General features: G+C 39.2%; 2 protein-coding genes across 3 annotated transcripts in view; both read right to left on the bottom strand.

The window, feature by feature from the left end:
- LOC135462096 (SH3 and multiple ankyrin repeat domains protein 3-like) overlaps positions 1–4753 on the bottom strand; it is a 42181-nt gene extending 37428 nt beyond the window's left edge. The window contains exons 1-2 of the mRNA XM_064739453.1: positions 4574–4753; positions 3250–3322 (exon numbers count right to left, since the gene is read on the bottom strand). Of these exons, the coding sequence (XP_064595523.1) occupies positions 3250–3322; positions 4574–4739 (239 nt within the window). The 5' untranslated portion in view covers positions 4740–4753. The remainder of the gene's footprint in view (positions 1–3249; positions 3323–4573) is intronic.
- Positions 4754–7450: 2697 nt separating this feature from the next.
- The window catches only part of LOC135462097 (SH3 and multiple ankyrin repeat domains protein 3-like), a 73735-nt gene continuing 58959 nt past the window's right edge, over positions 7451–22226 (bottom strand). For both annotated transcript variants that reach the window (XM_064739454.1, XM_064739455.1), the window contains exons 5-12: positions 15312–15383; positions 14286–14394; positions 12520–12677; positions 11716–11883; positions 10823–10939; positions 8568–8712; positions 8102–8336; positions 7451–7578 (exon numbers count right to left, since the gene is read on the bottom strand). In XM_064739454.1, coding sequence (XP_064595524.1) covers positions 8152–8336; positions 8568–8712; positions 10823–10939; positions 11716–11883; positions 12520–12677; positions 14286–14394; positions 15312–15383 — 954 coding nt within the window. In that variant the 3' untranslated portion in view covers positions 7451–7578; positions 8102–8151. The remainder of the gene's footprint in view (positions 7579–8101; positions 8337–8567; positions 8713–10822; positions 10940–11715; positions 11884–12519; positions 12678–14285; positions 14395–15311; positions 15384–22226) is intronic.

The raw sequence follows: 22226 nt of genomic DNA, 5'->3' as shown, positions 1-22226 counted from the left end.
CGATACTCCTCCAGGCACTGATAACTAACATCAGTGACGCAAACAATAAACAAACATAACCCATCCCATTTCATTTCTAACAAAATTAAAATTAGGTTTGTTTATTTGCTTTGGAATAAATGTCATTTCCCCTCAATTTTAAGGCATCAATCTTCCTGTGTCAGATCTGTAAAGGAAATTTAGGAATGGTGAAAATATCCAACATTTTCCATCCATGTTTCCACATTTATTTGTTTGTTTTTACGCCATACTCAATATTTTCTTACACGCTGGCAGCTAGCCTTATGGTGGAAGGAAACCTCCAACCATACACAGGGTGCTCACAGGCCTTCACACGTACGCACAGAGGGGAATGTGACATGGCCGCTTCTTTTTATATAGCTGATTTTATACATCAGCTACATCTGCGAGATGACATGGCAGCTTCCATAATAAAAACAAGAGACACTCTGAAGTTTGCAACAAAATCTCAGACGTCTCCTGCAAAGAGCTCACAGTGGGGGGATATTGGCAAGCCAGCAGGAGTGCAGGCCTACCCTGGCCTATAAAAGCCAGCCTTTCCAGACAGTTTATACAATGCAAACCACAACCTAATTTCTCAGTATACACTCTTGTATAAAAAGTTTAAAAACAAAAAGGCAATTATATTGACACAGATTCGCTTTTATGTGGGATATTTAAACCAACAGGGGAATCAGCCTAGTGAAAATATCTTTTTGCCATTTCCTTTAAAAAAACATTCTCCATGCAATTTTCCCAGTAGTGTTCTATAAACTATGCTATGCAATATCGTAAGCTGATGTTTGTTTGATGACTGATTTAACAATGTGGATAAAGCTTATGCAAATCACCTGTGACGGTAAACCAAGCATGCCAAACCTGAAGGCAGACTTTCACTGTGTGCATTTATCTAGTAATAACTGTAAAAGCATGCTCAAATGTTACAAATTCATGCTAAGCATAGCTTGATTTCGAGCCAAGATTTACTCGAATTTGGACAAACAATCATTTCATAATATAGTATTTAGCATAGAGCACTCTGACACCAGTCAGTACAAATATCCACAACTGCCCTAGCCTGGTATGCCTGGAAACACATGTATCACAGGCATGAAGATTTCAGAACCATGTACATTTCCATGTACCTTCGACCTGGGAAATGGTGGGAAACGTTTTTTTCACTTCCCAACAATTACCTGTAATACTTGTAATACTTGTTAATATTAATGACATTTCATCACATAAATTTTGGTGTTGAGTGTTTCTTGCAGAAATAATTTTCTTTTACTTTGTAAAGTACAAATTACCATTATCCCTCAACCTTTCTGCCTAAACTGTCACGGAATGGTTAAGGTATCTGACTCCAAACTATGGAGAAAAAAAGAAGGGAGAAAACTGGGTAATTGGTAACAGAGTTACCTCCCCTATGCACAATGCACTATGCGTAAATACAATTTCCACAACAGCCTTGCAATCGAATCTCTGAATCTGAATTTCATATGAATCACAACTTCCTTGGTGAAGGAACTTGACTGACTTTCAATGACTATATCTCACAAATGCAATGTACTCATGTATTGCAAGTGGAAAACCCCAAAAACTTTAGTTTCCCTTAATGTTGCAGTTTATAAAGGCTTATCAATGTGTGCAGAGTTTTGAACACCACTGAAAAACAGCCGTTCAATGGCACAACACGTGAATCTTTCCAAAACCCGACAGGGTGTCTTCTCCTAATCTGGTCCATCTGGTGAAGCTAACTGAGGTTTGACAGAGGTGTGAACTACTGTTACCGATCACTACTGGTAACCCTCTACTCTACAAAGCGAGGTTACGACATAAGACAACAGCCCTCTCAAGTCATCATGGTATACAGATCCCAAAATGAGCCTCAAATTATAGAGAGGGTATGGTGCCAACCTTAACATTCCAACTTAACTTTGCTTTCACTATTGTTGGATGCCAGCACTCAGGGTATGACTGGGTACTTCAAGCATGTGTTCAAGAACATAGTGAGTTGAACAAACTGGTTCTGGCCTCATCAATCTATTATCAGGAGCTCATGCTTGCATTATCTCATAAGCAATGGTTAAGCGTTTTATAAAGCTACTGCAGTGCTCTCATCTTAACTATGAATACAAACATGCAGAACCTTATGGAAGCCATGTCTGCCAATCCTCTAGTGTTCTGTTTGCTCATTTCTACTCCTTTCTAATCACAAGCAGTAATTCTCACAATCGCACTTCCAGTAATCACTCAATCAGACATGTGCAGCTGAATGTAATCACTCAATCAGACATGTGCAGCTGAATGTAATCACTCAATCAGACATGTGCAGCTGAATGAGGTCTGTCTGAGTAAATACAGATTTATTCTCCTCTACAGGTGAAGACAAAAACAGTTTCAGATGACTACCGCACTTCCCCAAACTTAGGGACCATGTCCAGCCATAGCTCGAGGACTAAGCGTGGCCGGAAGATGGATGCAAATCAGCTGGACTCAACGTGCCTCACTCAAACTGATAATAGTTTAGATCTGCCAGCAAGAGCAACATGTGGATAGGGATTCTGGCTAGACACAGGCCAAGCGGACCTAACTATTTGCATATACGTATGAATTACTATAAAACTGTAGTACTTGTCGAGAAAAAGAAACCGCATGATAGCCTGTGCGAAACATGGCTACGGAAGGAAGTCCTTTGGGTGCAGACAAGTCATAAGTTTTACAATCTTTATTACTGCACCTGCACTGGGTGTAAGTTTGGATCAAACACGTCAGTCGCAGAATACTAGAGGTTAGCTCGCGATTTTGTCGGGACGATTCCTACATGTAATAATACTACAAAAGTTTACAATGAACACGCGCTCAGTGTCAAGAGGTTTACAACCTCAGACGTGATTTGTACGACTCGTCACAACATCTACTGAAATATAGTTCATATCAATACGCCAGTTGTGTGTGCTCGCTCTTGCTGAACACTTTGTAAAGACATTTGTAGTCAACTGAAAAGGCCACAACTTGGAATGCCAACTTGTCGTGGGCTGGCATACAAATCCATCGTGCCCACCCTGCTTGTGTAGGGTATGTTGACAGTCCTAATCTGAACTGAAAATGAAAGCTGAATACAGCCCCTTAGTCTTTACAGGCGTCATTCACAAAATGAAACAAAATATGCCACGAGTCATTCTGTTACAAAAACACATAAAATGCTGGAAAAAAAAAAGAAAAAAGGCAGCATAAGCATGCACTTACCTTGCCTCCACCAGAGCGGCAAGAGTATTCCTATCCATGTTTAATGCTTCTCCCAAGTCCCCCAGAGACCCAGCTAAAATGAACACCACAGATGTGACACAATTACAAATCAATGACACTGGCTCCATTATCAGACTGTTAATAAAACAATAAATGCATACCTGACACATATAATAAATCATTTGAAAATCCAGATTTTCAAAATCATCTGATTTCAACATATTATGTAGTATTCTTTGAGGATTACATATGATTATATTTTGGTAACTGCCAAGGTTAAGAAATGTAATAGTGAAAAATTCTGGAATATTCTGTTAAGCCAGAACAAACAAAACCAGAATCAGACAGTTTGAATATAGTTATCCTAGTACATGATGAATTCCAGCATGAATGACTCGTCCTGATAGCACAGTTGCTAGAGCGTCTGCTTTGGGAGGCCGTAGATACATAGTCAATCCTGGATCGAGTCACACCTAAGACCTCAAAAGAGGAACTTGTAACTTCCTCGCTGGGCGTTCAGCATGAAGGGGATAGTGCAACGACTGGTTGACCCGTATCAGTATAATGGCTCGGGTGAGGCGGCTTAATTGCCTTTGGTAAGTCGTCTCAGTGAAGCAGTACTAGATAAAAGAGAGATTGCAGGAAGTCCGTCCTGCAACAAGGAGGCACATTACATGCACTCTACGGACTCCTTCGTCGTCACTTCACTGAAAAATTGTTAAGTACTACATTAAACCCCAAGCACTCACTCAATCACTCACTCAACACGAATGGTGACACAGAATGCACTGCATCACAGAGAGACAAACAGCCCCATTCCCACGGGCGACGAGGTCACTGTTGACACACAGGATAACACACAAAAAAAATATCTTCCCAAAAACATGGTTACAGGGAGACATAATAACACGACTGGGTGATTTGTGTTAATGGAATAACTTCCACAGTCATTGAATACCACGCAGGTGTATTATTTATTCATTTATTCATTTATTCGATTGGTGTTTTATGCTGTACTCAAGAATATTTTACTTATGCCAATGCGGCAAGAATTATAGTGGGTAGAAACCGGGCAGAGCCCGGGAGAAGCAACGACAATCCACAGGTTCCTGGTAGACCTTCCCACGTATGACCAGAGAGGAAGCCAGCATGAGCTGGACTTGAACTCACTGCGACCGCATTGGTGAGACTCCTGGGTCATTATGCTGCACTAGCGTGCTAATCAACTGAGCCACAGTGGCCCCAAGTCGTATTTAAACAATTACCAATGAACACAAAGGTATCATAACCAAAGCACAGCACATCAAAAATCATAGTGACTTACATCGGGTCTTCGATATCAGCAACTTGTTGCCATGGTTGCTCGGTGGCCATCCTTCCTTAGCGCCCAATTTGCCATCAAACAATCCGACGCTGATAACTGAAAGTTTAAAGGAATGATGATAACAAAGGTATCCCACCCTTCCATAGTTCCACAGTTTTAACTTCATAAATTATGACCCATGAATCATTTCACAATATACAGAAGTACAAGAAAGTACGTCAGCTACCGTAATTCCTTAATCTTTTCGCTTATGACAGAGAAACTTTCAGTGCAATTTATTCACATTCTTAATTTCATTTTGGAATCAAAGCTTCAATGGTTGGATTGATCAGTTTCAGGGCTTCACAAAGAGTGTAATTTTATCACTCATAACATTAGAATAATGCCTTCAGAATATGCTTGAATAAACCGCTTGCAATTACAGTAGATGTATTCACCTAACAAAATGATATGCATAGCTGTCTGATATGAAGGTTTGCTGAACATAATTGGGTGTTATCTTCTGTCCTTAATTATAGCCCCCAAAAATGTTATTCTTATATTAAAATTGCCTGTTCTAGTTTGGTCTGCTGTCCTACAGGTATATAAGAATGGGTTTAATGAGGTACTTGTACGAGTAACTTCAGCATGCTCATATCTGGTTTATTCGATAATGGAAACCACAGCTCTGTTCATGAGAGGTACCAGTAATAACTACACATTTGAGAGCATATCAAACTGGATATGCACTGGAAAGAATTGGTCTCTGAATATGGCAGAGTTTAAGGACATCATGCAAATTTCATAATTCAACATGGACTGCAATTATGAAGTTTTGCAAGTTTTTCTTTACGCATACTATCTGAGAAAATAACGATCTCTACGGAAGACTATAAATGAATTGATTGTCATTTGAGGTCTGAAACTTCATGGTACTGTGACAGGGCTTATCAGATGTGGATTTGAACCTGCGGTCTCTGGGTTAGGAGTCCACGTTTCTACCACTCAACTAAATTCCCTCCAGCCTGGAGGTAGATATCTCTTATATATCAACCTGTTACATTATCCTACAATCTATGAACAAGTAACCCCTAAAACATCTCTATTAATTTAATTTAAAGAAATACAACAAAACTGGACTAGAACTGACCAAATGCTTCACATGCACACACATTATGCATGCTGTGACAATCAAATGTTCGATGTACAGTATGAATGTATAAATGGGTCACAGAAAGCGGGGAGAGGGGGGCGAGGAAAGAAAAAATTTCTAACAAACAGATAAAACCTGTAACAATGCAGCATACCTTTGAGAAGAGAAGTATAAATAGAAGTGGCTGAGTGTTTTACCAGGAGCTTGTACCATTACACTGTCGCTATATAAGACACAGACCACAGATGAATACACAGGAGTCACACTGAATGTTCACATGTTTCTTTAACGGATCATGATTCTGTGTCATATTAAAGACTATTTCATGTCTAAAATCTCAGTCAGGTTTATGTGATAGATAATATTAGCTGAGTACATGGCTTCAGTAGCCAATGGCCTGTACTCTCGGCTGTAGGTGTTCAGGTCAAAGGTGGTGACCATGAAAGGTCATTCCATGTCATTTCAGCCGACTGTTGTAGCGATACCCCTGGATTACTTTGAAAAACATTCTTTTTCATGAAAAAACAGATTTCAGTACTGCAATTAATTTTACTGACTCACATTAGAATAACATTATTGCTGTCCATTTTTAAACATATTTCAATGTTGTTTGTTCTGGAGCATAGTTCATACACCAAGTAAATCAAAGATAAAGCTCTGAAGTGATTAAGCCTTCAAGCGCAAATGACCACGTAACTGAATATTAACCACGTAACAAAGATCTCCCTATATATTTCACCTGATCTATGGCAGCTCACTGAAAATACGAAATTTTACAAAAACCTTAATCAAAGTGTGATGTTTAAGGGCTATTAATTGAAAAAGTATATTTCAGCATATTCCATACAATCTTTGATGATTTTGAGGGATATTGATGTAGCTGTCTGCCTGGAATTACCCTACTTCAGAACAGTCTTAAGTAGACACAGTAAGCAATCAGCACTTTCTACCGTCTTTTCCATTTCAATTTCAGGTCATTCTTGAAACCCAATGCAGCTTAGCAAAGGGAATGGTCAACCCACATGACGACCTTCTGCAGTTTCAAGCCTTTATACATGAAGTTCATCACTTCATCACTGTGTACTCGATAAGCCAATCAAAAATTTGTATTTTCCTCATGTCAGTTAAGAGCATCCTTGCCGACAACTGGTAGGTTTTTAACTGTTATGGCCTGGTATGGGAAAATATAATGGATGATAAACGCATTTAGGTTTACAAAAGGATTACCGGTACTTAGCAGTTCGAGATTCGAAAAGGCCTACAGGACAAGCAAAAATGTGAAGGAAAAGGATGACTGTGCTCTTCATTCCTTTGATTCCATGTCGCTAAAAGACAGTTTTTCATGAAACAGTCTGCATTGTCAATCACAACAACATCATATTAAAAAGTGTTGTTGATGCAATGCGTCTATTCTGAAGTCTTTCATGCAGTCTCTGGCTTCAGGCTGAGGACAGGTTAAATTTCAAGTAGTGCTGTTGACTCAAACATACATCTGTGATATTCATCTTTATGCAATGACATGCACATTCATGTGTGCACATACATGTAGATAGAATACATGCAGTGGTGTCTTTCTTGATTTCACAGCTAGACTATGTGAACGTCAACAACCTCAAGCAGCTTTATTTATTCATTTCTTTTTTAAAACATTTTGTATCTTTTCCTGCATACAACAATGTCCTGTACAGATTTCTGCCATTCAGTAACTCATGCTTATAATTGTAAACAATAACTTTTGATGACATCTCCGTGGTAATAAGGCCAGATTCGTGCTGCGTGATTGGGCGGGCTGCTCTAGCTGCAGTGAGGAAGACAGACTGATCCCGGTAGAGCCTATGGCCTCTAGGGTCCTCCTTCATCCACAAGGCACCGACTGTATATCCCACAGTATAACAAAGACTGCCTTAATATTCAATTATTTAAGTATAATTTTTATTTGATCAGTGCTATAGGGTCACTATGAACATTAATTTTTGCCCCATGAGGGCATGAGAGAGGGGGATCGGGTGGGTGGATAAAAGTAGCCAACTCTATGAGCTTTACGCAAGGTATTTGTCATCTTCTATCACATATAATAAAATGTAACAGTAACATTTGTGTGACGCCGGCAGCCAGATACATGTCATAATCATATTATGTAGTAAAATCAAAGGGAGGCAAAACCATGAGATTTTGAACAAATTAGAGACATCATTCGTGCAGTTTACTCTTAAACATATACATAGGTAAGACACGAACGTAATACAATCTTACATGTATTTCAGAGTCCAGTGTGGTAGAAGTAGCAGTTGCAAACACAAACAATTCCAGTTTACCCTTAAACAATCTTAACAAACCATGGTGCTTTTCAAACTGCTAACCACCCACTCCTAACACACAGTACACAGGACACTTACTTGGGCCGGAGCTACTGCTGGAGGAAATGCTCATGCGTGGGGAGTCTGAGTTATATCCCTTCCAGGAGATATTTGATTTGACTGTCATCTGGCGTGCTTGGCTCTGGTGGCCCACGATCCCAAGTGAGAATATTCAGCCGGGGGTCACTGCGACATCTCATCACTGCTCGCATACTAGGCGTCACTGTGCTACTCTTCCTGCGATCACTGTATGACGGAACTTCCCGAAATGGCACTTGAACACAAATGTTATCCCAGCTTTATAACCAACGGTTCAACAGGGGTTTAACTTCCCTTTATCACATATTCAAATGTAAATCGAACGGGAAAGTACTCCACAAATCAAAGGGTAAATGAAGGTGACAAACTTTCAGCTGAGATACACTGTTGAGATAAGGAAATCTTTCTGTATAGTACTGTGTATTGACCCACAAGGCATAAAACCAAAGCAGAAAATTCACTGTACCTATATCTTCCTGTTTGTGGTTTTTGATAATTTCTGCAAGGTCGAAATTTCCTGCTATAATGGCAACTTGATATGGTACTTGGTTAGCATAGTTCAGTTTGTCTTTTGAGGCTCCTCTGAACAGCAACACTCTGGCACAAGATTCCTACAAATAAACCATAAATACATGTACTTTCATCTGGTATAACACATTCCAATCATAAAAGGAATATTTATTTGATTCATCTGATTGGTGTTTTACGCCGTACTCAAGAACATTTCACTTATACGACGGCGGCCAGCATTATGGTGGGAGGAAACTGGGCACAGTCCGGGGGAAACCCACGACCATCCCGCAGGTTGCTGCAAGGACCTTCCTGCACATACAGCCTGAGAGGAAGTCAGCATGAGCTGGACTTGAACTCACAGCGACCGCACTGGTGAGAGCTTTCTAGGTCATTACACTGCCCTAGCGCGCTAACCCCCTATAAAAAGGAATAAAAAGGATCCAAAATGTAACATCCACAGGTAAACATGAATGTGTGTGAACATAAGACATAATACAATTAAAATAACTTTATGAATCACTGAAAACATGCAAAAAATATTTAAATACAATGTGTTTACATTTTATCACAAAATGTGCACATTATTTATTGCCCTGGTTCACATTAAGGCTAAGTTTCAAGAATAATAATTTCTTGTCTGCTTGCAGTTAAACATTGCTTTCAACTTTATTTCATTCAAATCAGAATTTTAAGGTTTTCAGAGCCCTATTTTCCTGCTGTGTGCCTGCCACAAGCCTTTGTTATGAACACCACGCATACTAGCTTGCGGCATTCATCAGTCATGTGTTATATTTATTTATTTATTTATTTGATTGGTGTTTTACGCCGTACTCAAGAATATTTCACTTATACGACGGCAGTCAGCACTATGGTGAGAGAAAACCGGGCAGAGCCCGGGGGAACCCACAACCATCCGCAGGCTGCTGACAGACCTTCCCACTTAGGGATGGAGAAGGAAGCCAGCATGAGCTGGACTTGAACTCACAGCGACCGCACTGGTTAGAGGCTTCTAGGTCATTACGCTGTGCTAGCGCGCTAACCAACTGAGCCACGGAGGCCCCTTCATGTGTTGTATGGTAAGGGGTAACAATACATTTGAACTGAAACCCTGTGTCAGTGTTGATATCATTTCGCCTTGAGCATGAAACCATTTTATCAGGTGGTGCAGGACTTCATAGGCCAAAGTTGAATAATACACACACTACAAAACTGAACAACAACAAGAATACTCAGGAATAGAACACATGTTGCTCTGGCCTTGGAAGCCATATGATTTGCAGCACGTCTATTACAAATATGTTATATAGTGGCTTCCTGATCCCCCTGACTTATTGGTTACTGGTCATGCTAGGACTCCCATGCAGCCATAGTGGTGCCATCTGAGGATTCCCCCTGGACATGTATAATGGCGGATGTATGTATCAGCTGTAGTACTAATACATTTAACCAACTCCATTCACCCAGGATATCTACCTCCTCTATACCCATTTTAAGACAATTGCAAAATTAAGGATCTCGCTTTATGCTGACAAGTAGCTCAAACGATCTGGGTTCCACTTTGAACTCGGTATGTTTTCCTGGATTCTCATTAAATTCAAGACTTTTCAAGAAAAGACAAAATATTATATTCAATATTCAAGACTATTCAAGGGCCTTGAATTTCCTAAATTGTATTTAAACCCAATTATCCTCCTCCTTACAGTACAGGTGGTGCACTCTACACTCACTTTACCCCACTGCCACCAGTAGATAAGCTTGACCTTTGCAGCCTGTGTGACGCACATTTAGGCTTAGCCTCACCAGTGGTGTCCTTGCACGACCCTTGCATTCATCAATAAAACTAGGTCAGCCAATTGTTAGAATCATGCTGAGCATACTTTAGATAAATAGAATGTATGTGCATCAAGTATTAATAGAAAAAAAGTTCCTATTAATAGAACAAAAGCTGAGACAGAGATTTTGTCTTTTCTGACATCACTTCCTGCCTCATTACCCTGACCCCAGTGACCTCAGCCCTGTTCAAGATTTCTGTACAAACTTTGCTAGTGGTGGCAGTGATGTTACACGAATATACAGAGCCATGCATGCCCTGTAAGGAGTATGGACAGTTATGGATCACAGATGAAGCTGATTGGCAGAAGGATAGTAAAAACTCTGCTAATGGTGCACAACTGGTTATCCTGATGCAGGCAGAGCTGATATATATACCTGGTTATTGACTGCACACACATGCAGAGGGGTATTGCCACTAGCATTCTGCACATCCATTTCTGCCCCATAGAACACCAGAAGCTCCAGATGCTGAACGCGACCATGACGACAGGCCTAATCAAACAGGAGAAAGAGAGAAAGCTGTGTCATCTCATACAGCCTAGGCTTTTATTATTTAACGTAGCGATTCCAAGATCCATTTTAATGATTCATAAGAAAAATACTCTTAATAATAATTTCATAAATCTGACAACTTCCTGCCTTTCAGAGTTGTAAAATCACACAATACTGACACCAGGCCAAACAATAAACATACAGAATTCTATTCTCTTGTGCTGAGCAGCATCAGGGCCAGGCAGCAACCTACAGATGGTTGTGGGTTTCCCCCGGGCTCTGCCCGGTTTCCTCCCACCATAATGCTGGCCGCCGTGGCATGAGTGAAATATTCTTGAGTACGGCATAAAACACTAATCAAAATAAGTAGCATCGGTAAGTGTTAGGGCCACATATTTAATGAAAGTCTGTGGCACAACCCTACACCATTTAGCTTAGACAAACTGGGTTTCTAAACTTAAGATTGATGGATAAACAACAAACCATCTTTTCACAAGAGCACATATGTGTATTGCACATTCAGCCCGGATGCTTTTTAATTGTGCAGTAAGTAGCAACGAAGTCTGATATATAAACTGGGAAGAGAATATTTTCCATCAAAATCACCTGAAATTTCTTCTACAAGCAGGCCTCCTTTAGCAAATCGATTAGCTTTGGCCATTTTGGCAAAAAGATTAGACACTTTGAAAATCTTCAATTCCCTTAAAATCAGCTGAAAATCCTCGTCCATATATAAAGAAGGCTTTCTAGCCTAGCAAATAATACCCTTCACTTACATGGTGTATTTCAAACCAGCCCTGCTCATCTGGGGTCCCTATGGCAGCCCGGTCATGTAGAAGGAGTTCGGAGCACATGGCATCAGTATCGTTAGCTACACTATAATACAAGGGAGTTAACCCTCGTCCATCCTTGTAATTAGGCGCAGCCCCGAGGTCCAGCAGGGTCTGAATACAGAAAACACATTGGTTCTATATTATATACATGTATTTTTGTTCAGCTTTGGGTTTGGTCTTGACACTCTCCATGTATTACAATGTGAACACAGGTACACTGCAAATGAATGTAAATGAACATGCTAAAATATTTCTCTTTTTATAATATTTCGTCCCAAAAAAAAAAAAAAAAAGCAGAATATCCAAAGGGCCATGAAATTTCCATGATATAAATTTTGGAGCAAATTCATGAGATTTAACAACCATCCACATACACAAAACTTGTATATTTCTGATACTGTATATCTCAAACATAAAACTTGGATTTGGTAGCTGGCTATCACAGAGCTCACTGGTAGGAGACACATGAATGTAAAACTTCAGCTCAATACATAAAAGTACTGAAGTCCTGAATTTGGTACTTCACAGTAATTAATATTCACACAGTGAATGAACGAGGAAACGTCCCCCTCTTTTTTATGGTGCTCTAAATGCAGGCTAATAAAGCACAATGTCATAATTGCTCTCAGTTATTTATTTCAATGGTCATTAGTCTGTTTACAGGTACAAGTATACATGAAAGTAGGCATCCCTGTTCCTCTGCACAAGTAAATGGGAAATAGCCAAAGGGGAGATAACTGTTAGAACCTTTAAAGCCTCTATGTTCCCGCGGATGGCTGCTTTGTGCAGAGAGGTGAGGCCAAGACGGTTCCTGTAGTCCAGGTGGGCTCCTCCACTGACCAGACTGACCACTACATCCTTCACCTTGTCCTTCTCCAAGGTTGCTGCTACGGTCAAGGGGGTTTCTGAGGGGGAAAACGATATAAAACGGTCAAACAGAATCCAAACAGGTTAAACAGCTTTCCACGTGCCAAACTCAGCACTTCTAAGATACAAAATAATCTCACAGATATGAAAATCTCATAACAGAACAATGTAGGCTGACTATTTTTTTCTTATAGTGTCAGGTTACGCCAAAAAAATTCTCAAAGGGGAACACTTAAACAACATCTTATTGAAAGATTATTTAAATTATTTACTTGTTTGATTTTCGTTTTTGCTTCACTCATACGAGTGTGACCATCATTATGGTGGGAAAAAAAAGGCAGAGTAAATGTATTTTGATATACTACCTGTATACAATGTTCTTTTTGATATACATTTACTACCTGTATGCAATGTTCTTTTCGATATACATTTACTACCTGTATACAATGTTCTTTTTGATATACATTTACTACCTGTACACAATGTTCTTTTTGATATACATTTACTACCTGTAAGCAATGTTCTTTTTGATATACATTTACTACCTATATGAAATGTGCAAATTTTCAACTCTCACTATTGCCAATCAATATGAGAAACGAAAATTTGATTCTGTTACCCTCTCTTAATAAAGCTTTCATTCATGCTTCAGTTGGTGTAGTGATCTTCACAGGAAGTCCTAATGCACTATTCAATAAAGTTTCTCTTGTCCCACAAAAAATGATGGTTCATTGAGGTGCTAGATAGTATTAAAACTCAGGTCAGATTCAGCAAGTACAGGAATAGTATGCTCTGACCCAAATTGATTCCCAGTAAGATTTTTCTCATTCTTTAATGAAGAAAATAAGAGGAATGTATCTTATACCCTATAACACTGGTAATGTGTATATGTATGGATGTTTAATGATAAAATCCCACTACAAAACGATATTAAGTGGATGAAATAGATAAAAAAGAACTATTTTTAGTAAAGTGGCCAGAGGACACCCACATATATATTGTAGGTATATATAAATGCAAATGCTATTATACATGCAGGTGCAGGAAGACGGTTAAATTTAATAATCAGACAGGGAAAGTCTGTAATGTTGCTCTGCTATGTACACATTCCCTTACTGATTCTACTCTGTCTGCACAATGCCACACCAGTACTGACACATGTACATGTACGCCATTGATAGAAATACCAGTAAGTCAAATTCCCAAAACTTTCATTTCAAACTCCTAAAGAAATCATGGATAAAAAACTGTCAATCAAGAATACACAGGTGCAATTCCAACCTGCCTATCCCCATACTACAACAGTTCATTTAAATAAATGTTTACTTATTCTGAAACCATTCCAAGAATCTCATTCTGTCTAAACTGGGTAACGTTTTTTGAGACGCACTAAGCTACATGTGGCCCACTGAATTTGCATAAAACTTGCATTTTAGAGGCAAATCAAAGCTTGTACCTGCATTTCTCCAGTCAGATATCATCCTTCAAGTACCTCTGAAACATGCCTCAAAACACCTTTCCAAGAATCAAGACCGAACTCTCATGATCACAATGAAGTTATTAGGCATATAAAATGCCATGACGACTGAAAAATTAGGGTAAACTAGTGTGGGAAGACATGGAAATGAAAGCATTGTGAATCTTACCTCCAGAGTCAGGGTCATGGTAGTTTGGGTCCAGCCCTTTGTTAGTGTATTTGGTAATTTTGTCCACATTTGCCCCTCTAACATAATCCAAGAACTGCTTTAAGTTAGCCTGTAAACAAACACATGTCAACAATGGTGACAGAGATATTAACATTTCGTAACTGCAACTGTTTCATACCTGTATACTGATTTCAGAGTGACAACTGTTCACTGCTTAATTAACTGCCTGCTTGGTGGGTGGAGGAGTGATTTTCATTCCCACAGCTCAAACATGATTTTTGCATCACCCTTCCAATCTGTTGGTGAAATGCCCTTCCCTTTATAACTGGACCACAGTAATTTATATTTTTTTTAAACTTATTGTTGTTTAACTTGATCAGTTTTATAATGGGACGAGGGGTAAGTTACTGGCATAATTTCCCACATGTGACAAACAGATACGTGTCAATGATGTTCAATGAATGCTTCATTAATTGCTTATTGTCAATAAAGTCCCAGTGAATCATTATCAGTAAAATTCGTTCAGCAATAAATGCCACCAAAATATATGTTAAACAAAAAAAAAAAAAAAAAAAAAGAGTAAGGTTAAAGTTATGTTCAAATTTGCCACATTATCAAGTAACCTTCACGTAGGAGTCTTTATAAGCCTTCAGATGGGAAAGAAAAGAGGGCATACTGGTTTCTGGTCCTGTTAGGGGATCAGATGATTTGGATGGGGGGCTTTTACATGACCTTCTCAGGAACTGCACAGTGTTCAAAGATTTTGATAATTCATATAAATCTTATACTGTTTCATGTGTCAAGAGATGAGAGGCTTCACACCTCCTGAGCAGAGATATGAACACATCCACACACAGGTCCCAACAGACTACATCCACATCGCACAGCTCAACAAAAGCACTACATTCAAACTACATTTTACGAATTGGCGGTTTTTTTCAACAAAAATTAACATAATATCCAGACCTTTTTTTATTTTCAAATTGTCCATGTAACTTTTGTATTGGAAATAAAATATCAACTTACCTTTGTGTGTAACTGCTTGATTTTTCTCTGATTAATCTGCAGTAACTTGTACACTCTTCTCTTATACTTAAACTGAGAAAACAAACAGAGCAAACACAATAAATGTGCAGTAACTTGTGAACTGTCTTCTTGTTCCTGAACTGAGGAAAGAGGCACATTCAAACATATCAGGGGACCTCCAGGTTTATTTATTTATTTATCTGATTGGTGTTTTATGCCGTACTCAAGAATATTTCACTTATACGACGGCAGCCAGCATTATGGTGGGAGGAAACCAGGCAGAGCCCGGGGGAAACCCACGACCATCCGCAGGTTACTGGCAGACCTTCCCACTTACGGCCGGAGAGGAAGCCAGCATAAGCTGGACTTGAACCTACAGTGACCGCATTGGTGAGAGGCTTCTGGGTCATTCCGCTGCGCTAGCGCGTTAACTAAATGAGCCACGGAGGCCCCGGACCTACATGCAGCTATTGCACTATCTACATGTATATACGTTAAAATAAAATCCTTTCTTTCTTCATGTGACTATTACTGTTCCTCATTTTATTAATAATATACAAGATGTATAATGGTGCTACACCCAATGTCATGTAGGTTGAATCAGCATTATGCATAAATACCAATCTTGATCAGTTACAGCTAAATTATGCTATTTTGAACTCTGACTTGGGTAGATACTGTACAAGAAGAGTAAACGAATATGTATCAACATTTACAGTACCCAGACCTTTAGATCACAGCTTGACTACAATGACTAACGGTGTGCCAAAAATTAATGCACCCAAAATAACCACAGATACATAAAGAGACAATTGATTAGTTTGATACACTAAAGTGACACTGTTCTAAATATGGTTTGAAAACCTGTACGAAGGTCTTTGTCAGTATGCTGGCTAAACTTGATGACATTCAGAAAAATACATCCGCTCTTTTTAATCTCATTAAAAGAAAAAGTACTCTAAGGTACTCTAAGGTACCTAAGGAAAAGGTAAGAAAGGTACGAGTCCACAAAACAATGGGGAAGTTACGATTATGCATAATTGTAAACGCCCTTGGTCTCTTAATTCACTGAAACTGTCATGTGATCACTCCTGATACAAGCCATGTGCTTCTGGATGCCAAGTTTCTCATGTGCTCGGTCAATGACATCAGGCGGTCACCCAGCAAAAGGAGTATGTCAGTGGTCAATGACAGAGAAGTGTAACATGTAAACCAGGCCCGCCTGACAGATTAATAAACACCTTCTTAGCAACAACAACAACACCCAGATCTTGCTGTGAATAGAAGCATACAGCCATTTTTTTTGTTTTTGTTTTATTTCGTTCACCAGAGGACATGCTATGTCTGTGGCATGTAAAAGTTCACTCAGGCCAGCCACCAGATAAAAATGTCAGCATCAAGTTTTACGTAGGCTTTTTCTTGAACCTTCAGGTACATACATACGTATATATCTGTTTCCCTGCATACATGTATTACGTGTTTGCCCAAATTAATGTAATCTAAAAGCCTGAGTACCAACCACACCAAAACAGAAAGTTATCAGGTTTTCCACCGTGTATCCATTGGCTGCCTCTCATCCAGCTCTCGGCTATATCCCATGTTGTCACTGCTTTTTTTTCCCCTCTACTCCCATTGGCTTAACGACCGGGACTGTTTACCGCCATGGTGAGCTGCCTGTGACTATAACATAGTCCCTGGGAGCACACCATGTAAGCCTAATAAACAGGCAGGTTACCTCTGATCTATCATATAGAGGATGTATTTCAAGCTCATAACACTTGCAAATATGGAAATATTTGAGCCATCTTTTTGATTACTCAACTAAGTGTGATCTTCGAAGTTGTAAGAAATTAATAAATCCAATTTTCATGAAACCTCTGAAAATTTTAAGGTTCGTCAAAGAGAAAATTGTATCTTGGTTATGTATGAAAATTTAAGCATGCCACAAACTACCCCAGCTAGCTAGTGTTAGCTCGCACTAGTTACCCATGTTGCCTTTTGTTACCCAGGATATCTCATAATAGCATTCAAAAGTGGACAGCTTGAGGTAGCTAGCAGTGACAACAGGCGAGTTCACACTTCCTGCTTCCCACTAGCTAGCACAAGATTTCCAGTTAGCTTGTGCAAGCTCCCCACTTTGCCACTTGCAATCACAAGCTCATGCTAGCGAGAGCTCTCCAATATTAACAGTTGGATAGTGTGAACTGACAGTGGCTGGCACAAGCTCCCCTGTTGTCACTGCCATCACAATCTCCCCACTTTTACCACTTGCAATCATAAGCTCCCCTCATGCCAGCTAGAGCGCTCCAATTTTAACTGTTGGCTCTAACTGTCGAAGCTACTTGCAGCAGCCATACAGGCTAGCTTGCGCTAGCAACCTAGGCAAGATGGCGCTACATGTACCTAACCTGGTTAACTACAGGGAACTCCCCGCAGGCTAGCGTCTTTCAGCGATCTAATAAAGACTATGGGAGCTGTCTGCTAGACGACTATTTAACGTCTATCCACCATGAGTCTAACGAGTTAGATTTCGTGGCTGACACTGCACATGTCAATAATACATTCAGTGTTCACTTGAGACAATGTAGATGGACCAGTATTACCAGTACGATTCACTTTAAATAATTTGCAGCTGGCTGTATGGAAATATTATATATCTACCCGGATATATATAAATCCCAGGCTATGGATAATGTAATGGACAGGCATGGAAGAGAAGAGCTCCTCAAGTAGAACCCCAGAACCCCAGAATTTACACCCTTTATAAGATCCTAATGAATGGATAATGTAATGGACAGGCATGGAAGTGAAGATCTCCACAAGTAGAACCCCAGAATTTGCACCCTTCATAAGATCCTAGTGTATGGATAATGTAATGGACAGGCATGGAAGTGAAGATCTCCACAAGTAGAACCCCAGAATTTGCACCCTTCATAAGATCCTAGTGTATGGATAATGTAATGGACAAGCATGGAAGCGAAGATCTCCACAAGTAGAACCCCAGAATTTGCAACCTTTATAAGATCCTAGTGTATGGATAATGTAATGGATAAACATTGCAGGGAAGAGTTCCAGACAGAACACCTGAACAAGTATGCCAGGCTGGATCCCAATTTTTCAGGATCAACCAGAAAGAGGTGTCAAGTCAATTAGATCCGTCTATATGCTTTGCTCAGAAATACTGTTTTGGCAGGATTAGAGGTTCTGACACTCTTAATTGCTCTAAACTGTACATGTACAGAACCTGTGTTTGTGCTTGGTAAAATCTGAGCACACGATAATGATGTTTTTAATCAAATCAGCTATCTAGGAAAGACAGTTAATACAGCTCTAGTCCCTAACAATGTGTACAAGAAACTGTGACACAACATCTGCTTTTCATTTAATATTATAACACCCATGGCTGAATACTAGAAAAATTAGATGACAATAGCATCTACTCAATAACTAAGCTTTAATAGCCTTCATCACAAAGCTCCTGGGTCGAGCCACACCTAAGACTTTAAAAGAGGAAGTTGTAACTTCCTCAATTGGCGTTCACCATGAAGGGGATAGTGCAACGACTGGTTGACCTGTATCAGTATAATGGCTCGGGTGAGGTGGCTTACTGGCCATAGGTAAGTCGTCTCAGTGAAGCAGCACTAGATAAAAGAGCGGCACAAATCCGTCCTGCAACAAGGAGGCACATTACATACACCCTAAAATTTTCTTCGTCGTCATATGACTGAAAAATTGTTGAGTACGACGTTTAACTCCAAGCACTCACTCACTCACTCATTCATCACAAAGCTTGATTCACAAGCATTCTGTCTAGTTTAACCACGCACACATATGTAATATCTCTATTTTTTGTAGTCCTTCAAAACTTTAATCTGAACATACATGTATGTTTATGGTTAGACCATGACTAAAACACTATTTTTGACCACATGCAGTATTACTGCAGGGTTTTAGAATTTAGCTCCCAAACTCTTGGCAGCCCGAGTTATTTATTGTTTTATATTTTATTTATTTATTACTTATTCTTCTGAGCAAAAGGCTACCTTGGAAAAGTAGTGAGCTAACTGAGAGATAAATAAAATCAAGTAAAATAGGAAAATTGGTCAAAATAATTTAAGCAAGGTGCTCCATTTTTACAGAAGTTAAGCGAGCTTCATGTAGCTGGGTTAATTCACACACAGAAAAGCTCTCAGAAGGCATCATTCTGAGTTGTATTTCATAACATTTCTATAAGCATTGTCACACATGATACAGTGTATACAGGCAGTTTGTCTGTAAACCATAAATCCACTTTACATGTGCAAGCTACGTACATATACGTATGTCAGATTTACTCCAGTCTGCTGTGTAATGAAGCTCAGGATTGGCTGATGTGACAATGAGAACAGACAGGTAACTGATCTAGCTGTCATCTATCAGTGCCGACATGATGTACAATGTACTTATAAGGTACACAACTAGTTGGGTCTCAGTTCTGCCTACATTCATGTATATGTATACATACATGTGTACATACATATACATACACATACATATGTACATAAACGTACATACATGTACATGTGTACACTCACATACATGTACATACACATACATATACATATGTACATAAACGTACATACACATACATGTACATGTGTACACTCACATACATGTACATGTGTACATACACGTACACACCACCAGACTATCAGTAATAGGCGTACCCACAGTACTGCCTGATGATAGCCCCCTTCTTCAACAAAAGTTCTTTGTTACCACAGTCAGTCTTACACCTAAGTCATTAACACGGCAGCCCAGGTAATATAGAAGCAAGGGTTATAGTAGAAGTACGACATGGTAGTTCAAACAAATTTAGAGCACATCTGTTACTGCAGTGTAGCCTCAAAACTACAAATAAATTCACTTGTAGTAATTTATTTAAAGTAGGAAGATTTCTTCTTTCTTGTACAGCAAACAAGGCTGCTGTATACGCTGTATATGTGTACACAGTTAAAAGAAAAATTACTTTAAAGGACAGAAAAACAATACTAGAAATAGTTGTTCTCCGGGTTTTATGAAAAAAAGTTCTGTCATTTTAGAACAAAGCAACATTTGTTTAGCTGACTATATATTTAGGAAAAGAAACACAGACAATGTCTATGATTCTTCCTATTTCCATTTGAACCTGAGGACCCTAAAAAAAAAATTGAACAGCAAAATACTCCATTTTCATTCTACGGCTTTATGAAGCTAGTATGTGAACATTGTCAACTGTTCTTCGCCTGATAATATTAATGGGAGAAGAATACTTGTGCCTGGCAGAATGAAGCCTCTAGCCTTACACTGACAACAATGAGAGGGACATTCCTCCCATCCTCAGACATTGTGTGTCAGACAGGAATGAATGTCAAAAGCTGTTTGCTTCAATAAAAACAAATCTCACTTCACATTCCACTTGATAACAACCATGATATTTGCTCCAGTTTAGTTTCTTCCCATACCACACATATACTTTTTGTTCAGAGCTGCACACATGTGTCTGACACAGGGATGTTGAATTCTATCTGTGTGTCATGTATTTGCTACATCAACCTATTTGATTATACGACTGCAGGACATGTTTGCTAAATTGATCAAACATGCCTAGAAACATGACAAGACTCTGACTCTCTATCAGTACAGAGAGGAACAACCCCTGGTTTGGGTCACTTCATCTCTGCCTACCTGGCCTGTTACCAATGCGACGTTTAACACTGCAAATGTGCAAGGTGTGCAACAGACAAGAGGTTGACATAATGAGATATTAAAGCATTCATTCCTGGAGTCAAACTCCCATGATCAAGTAAAATGGGTACTACAAACATTGTAAAAGATCATTTACATGTTTTTGTTTATTTCAAAATATTTCACTTTTACAATTAATCTTAAGTTTATGGGTGGAACAAACTTCTTAAAGCCCATGTAAAACCACCGCACTCTGGCAGATACTTGACGTTTAATGTTATACACAAGAATTTTACATTTCTATGATGGCAGTCGTGTTTCTGGGGATACGAAACTGCAGTGACCAGAGTTGTTACACTGTTCGAAAAACTGACTTTAAATATTTTAAAGTGCTTATCGTATCCCAATAACCCTGACTCTATCTGGTTTCCTTCCAAAACAATGCCGGCTGCCTTCTCCTAAGCGAAATATTCTTGAGTATCGTGTAATACACCAATGAAATAAATAAATACATAAATAAAAAAATATGCCATTAAATTAATATCAAATGCACGATTGTGGGGTTTGGAGCTCTTCTATTTTGAGGTTGAGGGTGCAGCTTCATACATGTACGTACTTGAAAGCACTTTCACCTACATCTCCCCATGCCTGCATGTGTATAGCATGAGAGCAGGTGCTTTATCAATAAGTCAGTATTACCTTGTTAGTGACTGCCTGGAGTACTAACCTCCACCTTCCACCTCTTAACCAGACTCATGCCACAAACTACTTAATGTTAGTACTTTCATACACACACATGAATGTTATATGTTCTTATTAATTTTGGCACAAATAACATAACCCACAGCTGAAATGGGACAACGCCCAGTAATTAAGAAATACTTGCATTCATTTCTGCTAAGTACATGTACCAATGCTAACTGGACTAAGAGGCTAAAATCTGTATCCATTAGCAACATATTTTCCTCATCCAACAGACATATGACAAATTCAGTGAAGTGTATTCCAGTTTTGAGAACAGACAAGACTGTGGACCAACCAACAGGATCAGTACTGGTACACATTAATGGGTACATTTGAAATGTCCTTGTGTATTTAAACAACACACAGGTTATTCACCTGCTTCATGTTAACTAAAAGATGAGGCTTAGAAATGACTGCACCAAAAACACATGTACATTCACTCAACACCCAATTCAGAAACAGCAT

Source organism: Liolophura sinensis, chromosome 1 (assembly GCF_032854445.1).
Source record: "Liolophura sinensis isolate JHLJ2023 chromosome 1, CUHK_Ljap_v2, whole genome shotgun sequence".
NCBI classification, from domain to species: Eukaryota; Metazoa; Mollusca; class Polyplacophora; order Chitonida; family Chitonidae; genus Liolophura; species Liolophura sinensis.
This window is presented reverse-complemented; position numbering and strand designations above follow the sequence as displayed.